General features: G+C 42.9%; 2 protein-coding genes across 2 annotated transcripts; one reads left to right on the top strand and one right to left on the bottom strand.

The window, feature by feature from the left end:
• Positions 1–3194: 3194 nt before the first annotated feature.
• On the top strand, positions 3195–3920 carry LOC139953639 (perlucin-like protein). Its single transcript, XM_071953135.1, has one exon. It carries the CDS (start codon positions 3195–3197, stop codon positions 3918–3920), a length of 726 nt encoding a protein of 241 aa, XP_071809236.1.
• Positions 3921–11702: 7782 nt separating this feature from the next.
• LOC139954074 (perlucin-like protein) lies at positions 11703–12455 on the bottom strand. Its single transcript, XM_071953735.1, has one exon. The coding sequence runs from the start codon at positions 12453–12455 to the stop codon at positions 11703–11705; it is 753 nt and encodes a 250-aa protein (XP_071809836.1).
• Positions 12456–12909: the final 454 nt, after the last annotated feature.

Below are 12909 nucleotides of genomic sequence, written 5' to 3'. Positions count from 1 at the left end.
TTTTTTTTTTGCATGGAGAAAATCCGCCGATGAGAGCGCCCTCATTTAATAAAACAACTAGAGGTCTAAAATTGGTTAAGATTCTTTAAGACGTAAACGTGATGTCGATATTTAGCAAGATTTCATCTACTCTTCAAGTTCTTTGGATATCGACTCAACAGATAGTTGTAAACAGCTGTAGCTTTTCTACGTACTAGTAGAAGACATAAAATAAAATCAACAATGCAAATAAAGTCAAAATACTTATTTATTTTATTTGTTTTAAATCTTTAGACATACACAATAGTTACAAGTTGTACAGGGGCTATCAAGGTTAAAACAAAAGTATAAAACTGTCATCAAAAGATGTGTAAAACCAGACCCCTGCCAACGATAAAAATATAATTATACAATATAAAAAGGTGATTGCACTGAAACATTTTAAAATCACACTTCAAGATATTTATAAAGTTAAAGCAACTTACCAGGACAATTCTGCCTCTCCAACTATGCCTCCATTACTGTCGGAATATGCCGAGCTATAAATCGCACTGCGATCCATATTATAGCATTAGAAAACGTGCAAGCTCACAAATTAAGGTGTGGCGTCACTGGCAATCAGCAGAGGAATGGCCTAATAGTTTTTTCTACTCTCCACGAAAACTTCGCAGAATGAACGGAATGCAGCAAAAGTATTCTGTTGTTATATAATGCGCTTTGTGCAAATTAAAACAAAACGTGCTGGCGATGATGTTAAGCTAGCTTCGCCTTTACATTACATCGTTCTGGATCACATACAACAAAAGTAGGTGGAACATGTGTGTTCGATTAGCTTCCCTGTGTCGACACCGCGGTATGCTCGTTCGGGTGATGAGCCCCTGACACTACAAGAGCTAATCGAACGATCACCTCTCGTGGTGACGTTATACACCTTGTGTCAGCCCAGAGTGACCCGTTCCACAAGTAGGACCCTTGGGGCTGACCGGGATGAGCCCCTGGAATAACGTCAAAGCTATTCGCACCGGGGGCAATCTGGGTCGACCCGGGGAAGCTAATCAAGCGCACCAATTGAGACCTGCAGCCAAGTTTGGCTGTCGTTGAGTTCACCAAACTCTTCATAACTTAGGATTAATCCTAATAAATTTCCCATCTCCCAAAAGCTTATAAGATCATTATTACTACTCACTGTTATTAATTTTATGAAAATGCATGAGGGTCAAAGGTCATTTGCAGGTATATCAGACCGCTCAACTACTCCAAACCGAATGAAAGAATTAGGGAAACAGTAAACGCGAAATTGTCTTCACTATACTATCGCAACCATTTTTGTAGCAGTCGCCAAGACCGAATTCAGATACATCTTTTGCAATTGAAATATGTGACGTGCTAGCGGCCTCATGCTTGAGCAGCATCGGCACCAGTGCTGTACGTGCCTATGGCAACAACACTACAATTCTTCCAATTGTTTAGAGTTTTTGCCGAGTATTATACGCTTCGATAGTTTCTATAGTGAACCGCGGCGCAATTTATTCGCGTGGTTTAATAGTTTAGCGTATCAGTGAGACGTCTGCTTATGTAGCATCAAGGTTATAAAATCATACTGAAATTTTTAAATTTGCATTAGAGCAACCGTCTTGAAATGTGTATAGGTGTGTGGCACACAGTGTGGCATGGGGACATCATGAACACTTCAAGCGTGGAGTCATGGGGGCTTTTCCTGGTGGGGCCTAGCCCTTGTCGGGGGTTCAGGGGTGGAGGGATCCCTGAAGCTGTAGGGGGTTTACTACCTGTCTTATAGCTGAAAAATCCCCTTACTATAACATTTTACATAACATTGCTACAAAAACTTGGTTTAGAGAAAAAATGGAACGACGAAAGGCAATAATAAATGGCCAACATACTTGCTAATACCACACATCGGTGTATGAATAAAACAAACAAATTCTTTATCCCTAAAGCAAAAACATATATTTTATCGTTGCCGTATACCGCTGCCAAAGCATAGGGTTCGAACTGCCTCACGCAAAACCTCTCTATAGTAGCCTTTAGTCAAGGCGCACGCGGCACACCGGATAGCACGCACAGCCCCACAAATATAACGCACGAAAAAAGACTTTCACCTCGAGCGGCGAAGCCGCGAAGCGCCTTTACCAACTCGTTTTGGGGCCTTATGTTTTTCTTTACATTTGCCAACAATTTTGGTGGGAGAAAATGTAATGCATAATGCATTAGCGTGGTGAGTTTGCTGACCAATAAGAAGCCACGATTACTCGCATGACGTCAAAAGAACGTTCGATGCATAAAAATTTACTTGGTAACGAGCAACGGAGAGATGTTGATAGTATAAAATATTGTGAGAAAAGGCTCCCTCTGAAGTAATGTAGTTTTTAAGAAAGAATTAATTTCGCACTAAAATATTTGGATTTGATTTCGAGACCTCACCTGAGGACTAGATTGCATTTATTGGTTTCTCTTCCAGTGGACTTTAATTTGGTTTTAAATTACCGCAGATCTTGCGAAGTGTTCAAAATTCATAGTCACCTTGGCCATTATTGCAGTATTGCGTTGTGTATGCAATCCATTAATTAATTTCTCACAGCTTCTCGGTGTATAATGGCTGGGAAGGAAATGTTTTGTGTATACTCGCTGGGGTGTTTGATTCCGCCACGTTGGGCCATTGTTGAAATTGAGCTTGAAATCACCTTGGAAACCTGCACGTTTTCCTCAAAAAACGAGGGGCGTGTCCTTTAAACCAGAGCTTTGCGTTTAGAAAGTTGCAACGTGGTAGGACCAGTTTCTTAATCTTAGGCCACGTGGTTGCAAGATGCCATTTTCAGACCAAAAATGAAGCAGTCTAGTCTGGCACCCTGTGTGTATACAAGCTTCTAATCGCAACTTGTCATTATTTTATCATTTAAGCAAACGGCACATTCGATTTTCCTCACTTGGCTTTCCGACCAACATCGAAAGCACCAGACCCAACCTGACTTCTGCTCTCTGATGTTTTCATGCAATGCTTTGCTGAAAAAGCAAAAACCACTGACGAAGAACTGATCAAGAGATATCGTTTGAACTTATATGCAGTATTGAACTGGTTGTGAGCTGCCGTTTAAAACCGCTGTTTGTGTGCCAAAATTGCTCAAAAAATTTGGTACTACAATTAATTTTGTACTAATTCACAAAACGGTTGAGATTCTGTTGGCTCTCTAGAAATAATGGGAGGTTTTTGTTTGCCTTCTGTTTTGTTGATTCTCTTCACCATTGGTATGAGTTCTGCTCATTCGTGTGAGCCTCAGATGTTGTGTCCATCCGGCTGGGAGTCATGGGGTGGATCTTGCTACAAACTTCTTGAAGGAACAATGACTTGGCAAGATGGGAGATTTAAGTGCCAGGAGATGGGAGGGGAGATGGTTGCGCCTTCATCGCTGGAGGAAAATAACTATATTCTGAGTAAAACCTTGGATTATGTTTGGATTAATTGCAATGATATAAAGGTGGAAGGACAGTGGGACTGCACTCCAGACAACGGCGGGTATAGGAACTGGAACCCCCTGCATCGGCCACACGGCGGAACTAGCAGAAACTGTGCTGAGCTAATACCCTCATGGGGTGGTAAATGGAGTGATTATCCATGCTCTAAAAGTGACGACCACGTTATCTGCAAAGGCAAGGAAGTCGTGGCAACACAGGCCAAGTTGAAGCAATGGCGCCTGTTTGCGTCGTGTCTGACCGGCCACACCTTACGAGAGATACCGACCAGCAACGTCCGTGCCTGTGCCACTGAGTGTGACTACGACCCCATATGTCGCTCCTTCAACGTGCAGCATTTTAGGAGTGGGGAGCGAATTTGTCAGCTCAACAAAATCACCCGCTACGAGGCCGACCACACCCAGTTTGTGAAGTCCAAGAAACCATTCACGTGTATTTACGGAGAGAAATAATTTCAACCAACATTGTTTAAATCACTTGAGTAAAAACACAGAAATGACGCTCAAGTAACAGAAACAGCCGATCGTTGACTTTACTCAAAGATTTATAGCCCAAAGTTTGGACCACTTCAGAATTTAAATTAATCGTTTTTGCCTTTTTGTTTTAAGCAAAGTAGTATACACTTTTATGTTTGAAACGTTTAACGAATAACAAACAAACTTTTCAAGACAAAAACTCAAGACCATTATTCTTTCATGAAAGCAAATCAGCCAACGGACTTGTGGGAATCTCCGAGAGGACTTGTGATGGAATCTGGGAGGGGACAATTCGCAAACTTTTCTTGTAATGTTGAAAACAATAACTATTTTCTCTCGAGGCTTGTGGACAAGATGAAAGGAGATGTGTATAAGTGAAGCTCGTTTAGTTAAATTTCATTAAAGATTTAACAAGAGCTTGATGGTGACATGAATCTCTTTTGAAGTTGATCTTAAAGACAAGGAAACAATTAAATTATTTTGAGGGAGAATTGATCACAAAATATAGACCAACTTTATTTATAAATCTTTTGTCAAGTACACTCACACACATCGATAGGTTTACTTCAACAACAAAACATCGCGACAGCTTTTCTTCTTGGTCATCTAGCAAAGGGTTGAAGCACAGGGTTTGGGTCAAGTTTGGCAAGGGTTGTCATTTGAATTTCCACCACGCAGGCTGGGGGGGGGGGGGTAGACTTAATGAAGAGTCGAAATCGGGGAGCCATCAGTTCGCGCGAGAGCAGTGATCTCGCGAGAGCACTTTCTCAGCGCATGGGGCCGATTTAACGACTTGTCCACAAGTCTGGGGGGGGGGGGGCTGAAGATTATTCGAACTCCGATTTCCAATGATGCGCCTACAACCGGAGACTGCGTCATTGACCAGCCCGCGAGCTAGGGTTAAAGTCTACCCAATAGCCATTTTGCTGAAAAAGCGCCCTCTTGTAGATTAACCTCCGTCACTGGGTGCGTTCCATTAGTTGTCCCGGGTCGACCCAGGTGTGCTCATCCGGGTGGCGTATATTTTTTTCCAGGACGAACGTGGGCAGATAATTACCCCACGGTTCGTCCTGAAACTGTCGCGTATTTTTTTTCCAGGACGAACGTGGGCAGATATTTGACCCACGTTTTTCCTGGAAAAAAAATACGCGTCCGGGTGAGCCCTGCCATGAGCTAATCGACAATCACTCACCCTTGTCGTGGTGACGTCAGTGCACCTCAGGCAAGCCCCAAGTGACCCGAACCACCATAAGGCGAGCTGTATACACATTTCTTTCGATAGCGCCCTCTTTTGAGTCCTCATCCCGGCCCATGTTAATTTCCCACAATGGGGACATAATCTCCGGCGGACAGGTTCCCTGGGAAACAGGCCCCCCCCCCCAAGCTTTTGGATGATAACTTTGCTATTAGTTAGAGGCGTGATCATTCTATGGGTGCGTTCGTTTAGCTTCCCTACCCTGGGTCATCCCCGGTCTGCCCCGGTGCGTTCGAATAGCTTTTGACATCATTCCAGGGGCTCACCCAGGTCAGCCCCCAGTGCCCTGCTTGTGGAGTGGGTCACTTGGTGGCTGGCCCCAGGTAAACGACGTCACTACGTGAGCGGTGAGTGGTCGTTCGTTTAGCTCTTGTCAGGGGCTCACCCGAGTGTGCACCGCGGGGTAGACACAGGGAAGCTAAACGAACGCACCCTCTATATGGATGCGTCGATTACGAAAGCGTAATACTCGTGTCTGCCCCTCGGTGTCAGCCACCACAACCCCAGACTTGATTTCAAGTCTCAGATCACGGTTAGTCCTCTGCAACCGGCAGCCACGAAAAACGCCCACACAGATAAAAGCAATCGCGCACCTAGACTGGGCCCCTGTCTTTATCCGCAAGGATAAAGACAGGTCCCCTCTGTCAGATCCATGGATTTCATTGGATACAGTTCTCGTTTGATAAACGTGCAGTGACATAGATGCCAAAAAGACTGCTGTCACGTCCGCAACAGAAGTTGACAGCGTATCTCTATGTGAAATGACCGAGGTCAGAGGTCAAACTACACGCCGGTTTTGCATTTTTTTTAGGCCGGTCTCTGGCGTTATACACGAGAGCCTCGAAGAATGACGTCAGACGTTCAAGGGTTATTCTATAGAGGGCGCTATTTAAGGCAATATAGTGTAAGGGGTGCGTTCGTTTAGCTTCCCTGGGTCGACCCCGGTACGTTCGAATAGCTTTTACGGGGCTCACCTGGGTCAGCCCCCAGTGCCCTGCTTGTCATGGAGTGGGTCACTTGGATGTGACCTGAGGTGCATGCCGTCACCACGAGAGGGTGAGTGCGATCGTGCTATTAGCTCTTGTCAGGGGCTCACTCGAGTGAGCACCGCGGGGTCGACCCAGGGAAGCTTATCGAACGCACCCATAGTCTATCGGCTAGACTAAAAGCCACGATCTCAGACTTGAAACCGAGTCTACACAACCCCAGCTCGGGAGCGGGTCAATTACGTAGTGTCCGGTTGCAGGCGCATCATTGGAAATCTGTAACTTGAGGATTCTCGCTTCACGCCGCACTAACATTATTGCCTCCAAAAAGCCAACTTGACCCAACCCTTTGCTCAAATTTACCAAAGTATTTAAATGTCAACAACAGTGCCCTACTGTCGCAATTTTTGTTGATGAAATCAATATTTTGTGATCAATTCTCTCTTAAAATTGTTTATTTGTTTCCTTGTCTTTAAGACCAACTTTAAAAGACGTTCATGCCACAATCAAGCTCTTATTCAATCTTTAATGAAATTTAACTAAACGAGCTTCATTTATACACATCTCCTTTCATCTCGTCCACATTCCTCAAGAGAAAATAGATTTTGTTTTCAATTGAAAAAATTTTTTGCAAATTGTCCCCTCCCAGATTCCATCACAAGTCCTCTCAGAGATTCCGTCACAAGTCCGTTGGCTGCTTTGCTTTCATAAAAGAAAAAAGTTACGTCTTCAGTTTTTGTCTGCGAACAAAATGAATATATGTTTGTTTTCGCTCAACATTTCTACTGAACATGTATGCTACTTTGCACAAAAAAGCAAAAAACGTTTAAAGGCAGTGGACACTATTGGTAATTACTCGAAATAATTTGTAGCAAAAAACTTAGTTGGTTACAAGTAAAGGAGAGCTGTTGATAGTAAAAAACATTGTTAGAAACTGCTCCCTCTGAAGTAACGTAGTTTTCGAGAAAGGAGTAACTTTCCACGAATTTGATTTCGAGACCTCGGATTTGGAATTTGAGGTCCCGAAATCAAGCATCCAAAGCACACGACTTCGTGTAACAAGAGTGTTTTTTCTTTCATTATTATCTCGCAACTTCGACGACCAATATTGAGCTCAAATTTCCACAGGTTTGGTGTTTTATGCATATGTTAAGATACACAAAGTTAAAAGATTGGTCTTGGACAATTAACAATAGTGTCAAGTGTCTTTAATTTAAATTATGAAGTAGTTCCAACTTGGCCTGTGTTGCCACGACTTCCTTGCCTTTGCAGATAACCCGTTTTTCGTCGGACCATGCACAAGCATTCCACTTACCACCCATTTGGATGCAAGCTCACCACAGTTAAGTCTATTACCGAGTTTTGGCTCATTCGTGTTCCAGTTCATATACCCCCCGTTGTCTGGAGTGCAGTGCCACTGCCCTTCAATCTCCCAATCATCGCAATTAATCCACATAGTATTATGTTTTGTGGACTTACTTAATAAATAGTTATTTTCCTTCAATGATGAAGGCGCAACCATCTCCCCTCCTATATCCTGACATTTCAATCTCCCATCATACCAAGTCATTAGTTCTTCTAAAAGTTTATTGCAAGAGCCGCCCATGACTCCCAGCCGAATGGGCACAACATCTGAGGCTTACACGAATGAGCAGAACTCATACCAATGGTGAAGAGAATCAACAAAACAGAAGGAAAACAAAATCCTCCCATCATTTCAAGAAAGTCAACAGTCTTTTAAAGAATCTCAACACAATCAGCGGCTTTATATGGCAACTACTTCAATACTGTATCTATACTTATAAAGTTCAAACGATATATCTTGATCTGTTCTTTGTCAGTGTTTATTTCTTTCAGCGAAGCATTGCATGAAAACATCAGAGAGCTCAACTCAGGTTGGGTCTGGCGATGTCAATGTTGGTCAGAAAGCGCAGTGAGGAAAAATCGATTGTGCCGTTTGCTTAAATGGGAGAATAATGACAAGTCGCGATTTGAAGCTTGTATACGCACTAAGGGTGCCAGACTAGACTGCTGCATTTTGGACTGAAAATGGCGTCATGTAACCACGTGACCTATGAAACTGGTCCTTCCGTTTTATAACTTCCTTAATACATAGACCTTTCTTTTGCAACGTCACAGCCCGAGTTTTTTGCCAACCCAGGATGAAAAACTATGGAAAGCCATTAATGCAAATCAAAATCAAATCGCTACTATTTGTAACAATGCTATAAAAATCTTCAAATATTGTGTTGATTTTGTTGAAAACAAAACAACTAATTATGGGAGATGTTTTATTTAATTGAAAGTTGGCAGAAATCCTGAATTTGGTTAGAAACATCTGTTAATATGATTGAGTGTTTTACAAACTTTCGGCCGTCCATGCAAACCAAGGCGGTTTGTTTAGCAACAAAAAAGGTCCGTGGCTCTGATTGGACACGCCCCTCATTTTTGAGGAAAAACGTACACGTTTCCATGGTGGTTTTAAGCTTAATTACCCAACTTGGAGAAAGGAAACACTTCAGCGATAATACACAAAACATTTTCTGCTCAATCATTATACACTGAGATGAGCTGTGGATTGCCAGCAACGCGCAGCATTAAACATCGGCCAAGGTGACATTGACATTTTAAACACTTAAATATTTCATAAGAAAAGTACCTGCGGTAATATAAAACCAAATTAAAGTCCTCTGGAAGAGAAACCATTAAAGGGACGCGTTGCCTTGGATCGGGCGAGTTGGGCAATGGAGAGCAATTGAAACATTTTGGTATGAAATGCATGGTTAGAGTGATGTTTTAAAAATAGAATATAACGATCCACACCAATGCCTTGAAATTGCGTGGTAAACGTGCAAGGGAAGAGAGGGAGATTGTTGACAGTTAAACGTTTGTATATCAGTAGGGATTTGTTACCCATCGATGTGTGTAGGGACTGTTTACTCAGTACTTTCCCGAGTCCTGTGAAAACATTCACAGGCTTATTACTCGGGTGGGATTCGAACCCACGACCCTTGCAAATCTACAGCATTGCTTACCATCCAGACCACCGAGATTGCCCGGTGGTTAGAGGCAGTTCGAAATCTATTTTTTGGCAGCGGGTAGAAGTTTTTACATTGCTTGAAGGATAAAGAATATCAATTTGTTTGTTTTATTCATACACCGATGTGTGGTATTAGCAAGTATGTTGGGCATTTATTATTGTCTCTCGTCGTTCGTTTTTTCCTCTATAGCAAGTCTTTGTAGCAGTGTTATAAAACAACTTTGAGCAAGGGGAATTTTCTATAAAAAAACGGTTTGTAAAGCCCCCTACAGCTTCAGGGATCCCTCCAGATCCAACCCCTGAACCGCCGCCGGACATCGACAAGAGGCTTTACCCCTGGACCCACCGGAAAAAGCCCCCATGACTCCACGCCGTAAGTCTTCATGATGCTCCCATACCACACACACACACATACACAAGACGGATTTGCGCCAATATACAGACAAATTGACTAATTTAAGCATGAGTTTACCTTGATGCGACATTAGCAGACGTCTCATGGATACGCTAAAATTTTAAACCACGCAATTTAAAGGAACACGTTGCCTTGGATCGGACGAGTTGGTCTATATAAAGCGTTTGTAACCATTTTTAAAAAAAATGCATATGGGTAGAAAGATGTTTCAAAAGTAGAATACAATGCTCCACACAGGTTTTCCCTCGAAATTGCGTGGTTTTTCCTTTTACTGTATAAACTAACACGGTCGGCCATTATGGAAATTTGACTCCCATAAATGGCCGACCGTGTTAGTCGACGAGGTAAAAGGGAAACCGTGCGATTTCGAGGCATGCTTGTGTGGATCATTGTATTCTACTTTTACAACATCTTTCTACTCATATGCATTTTACAACAAACGGTTACAAACGCTTTTCAAAGACCAAATCGACCGATACAACAACGCATGCCTTTAAATGCGCCGCGGTTCACCATAAAAACCATAGAAGCGTTTAATTCGGCAGAGATTCTACACAATCGTAAAGATTGTAGTATTGTTGCCATAGGGACCGCACTGGCAGGAGATTCTGTCCCCCATATTTAAATTTTGGCAAACTGTGCACAAAATTATTGTGATAGCGCCCTCTTTTGAATCATCATCCCCGGTCCACGCTATACCCCATATGGGGTACAGAATCTTGATCTCCGGCGGCAGAATTCCCTGACCGATGTCTCGGGGAAATCTGTCCGCCGGAGATTCGGTCTCCATCATGGAAAATTAATGTTGGCTCCAGGAGGTTGATTCAAAAGAGGGCGCTACAGAAGAAGTTTGTGTGTAGTCTAGTTCGACACATGGGGGGGGGGGGGGGGGTGGGCAGAATCTCCTGCCAAACCGGATTCCCCAAGTTTTGTATAATAACTTTGCTACTATTAGAGGCATGACCATTCTATATGGATGCGTCGATTAGCTTACAAGAGAGTGATACTCATGTCTAACCTAGTGTTCAGCCATCACAACCCTAGACTTGATTTCAAGTCTGAGCCTCACGGTTATTCGTCCGGTCTGTACCACCAGCCACGAAAAACGCCCACACAGACACGCGCCCCAACTATAAAAATGACAGAGGGCGCTATTAAAGGCAGTACTGTATTCTGGCTATCGGTTAACTTAACACCGCGACAGACTTGAAACCAAGTCTACAGAACCGCAGCTCGCGAGCAGGTCAATGACGTAGTTTCCGGTTGCAGGCGCATCATTGGAAGTCGATAAGTTTGAATACTCTTTAATTCCCATAGCCCCCCCCCCAGCTTGCGTGGTGGAAATTCAAAGGACAACCCTCGCTTCACCAAAAATCGCTCCACGCCGCACTAACATTTTGCCTCCAAAACGCAAACCTGATCCCAATCCTTTGCTTCAACCCTTTGCTAGATGACCAAAGTATTTAAAGGCAAGTAGAACAAGTGCCACCTGTCGCGATTTTTGTTGTTGAAAACCTATCGATGTGTGAGCGTACTTGACACTGGACAAAGTTGTTCTATATTTTGTGATCAATTCTATCATAAAATAACTTAATTGTTTCCTGTCTTTAAGATCAACGTCCAAAGACATTCATGTCACAATCAAGCTCTTATTCAATCTTTAATGAAATATAACTAAACGAGCTTCACTTATACACATCTCCTTTCATCTCGTCCACAAGCTTTAAGAGAAAATAGTTTTTGTTTTCAATTGAAAGAAAATGTTTGCAAATTGTCCCCTCCCAGATTCCCTCACAAGTCCTCTCAGAGATTCCGTCACAAGTCCGTTGGCTCATTTGCTTTCAAAACAGAACAATTTTACGTCTTCAATTTTTGTTTGCGAACAACGTAATATTGTCTGTTTGTTTTCGCTCAACATTTCAACTGAACATGTATACTACTTTGCAACAAAAAAGCAAAAACGTTTAATTTAAATTATGAGGGAGTCCCAACTTTGGGCTGTAAATCTTTGAGTAAAGTCAACGATCGGCTGTTTCTGTTATTTGAGCGTCATTCTATGATTTTACTGATGGTGATTTAACAATGTTGGTTGAAAGTATTTCTCTCCGTAAATACACGTGAAAGGTTTCTTCGACTTCACAAACTTGGTGTGGTCGGCCTTATGGCGGGTGATTTTATTGAGTTGACAAATTCGCTCCCCTGTCCCGAAATGCTGCACGTTGAAGGAGCGACATCTGGGGCTGTAGTCACACTCAGCGGCGCAGGCACGGACGTTGCTGGTCGGTATCTCTCGTAAGGTGTGGCCGGTCAAACACGACGCAAGTAGGCGCCATTGCTTCAACTTTGCCTGTGAAGCCACGACTTCCTTGCCTTTGCAGATAACATGGCCTTTAGCAGAGCATAGATAATCACTCCATTTACTACCCCATGAGGATCCAAGCTCAGCACAGTTTTGTCCTGTTCCGCCTTGTGGCTTATTTTCGTACCAGTTCCTATACCCGCCGTTGTCTGGAGCGCAGTCCCACTGCCCTTCGTTATCGATATCATTGCAATTAATCCACATATAACTGATGGTTTTACTATGTATATAGTTATTTTCCTCCAGCGATGAAGGCGCAACCATCTCCCCTCCCATCTCCTGGCACTTAAATCTCCCTTCATGCCAAGTCATTCGTTCTTCAAGAAGTTTGTAGCAAGAGCCGCCCCATGACTCCCAGCCGAGTTGACACAACATCTGAGGCTTACACGAATGAGCAGAACTCATACCAATGGTGAAGAGAATCAACAAAACAGAAGGCAACAAAAACCCTCCCATTGTTTATAGAGAGCCAAATTGAAAAGCTGAAAACTCTGAAACTGTTTAATGGTGTGGATGACCAAGAATTTAACGGCACTTTGACACACGTCCACCAATCAGTGACTTCAAACGACAGCCCACAATCACTCCTTTACACTGAGTTTCCCTAAAGGTTTTTTTACTTGACATTAAATTTTGTAAAGTTAAACGATATCGCTTAAGTTCTTTCTCAGTCAGTGGTTGTTGGTTATTCAGCTAGAAAACATCAGACGGTAGAACTCAGATTGGCTCTGATATCAGCAAGTTCAGCCAGGAATATTGCAGTTTCTGCGCCTTGGCTTACACTACATCGATGTGTTCATTGAGAACCAATGAAGTTAAGTTGTGTCAATCGCTTAAAGGTTAACTAAATATGCCGGTTTTCTATTGGACGATTCAAAAGTAGAAACTTCATCTGTAACGAGACTGTCTC

This window comes from Asterias amurensis, chromosome 22 (assembly GCF_032118995.1).
Source record: "Asterias amurensis chromosome 22, ASM3211899v1".
Classification (NCBI taxonomy): Eukaryota; Metazoa; Echinodermata; class Asteroidea; order Forcipulatida; family Asteriidae; genus Asterias; species Asterias amurensis.
Note: the sequence above shows the minus strand (reverse complement) of the source record. Positions and strands in the feature narration are given on the sequence as shown.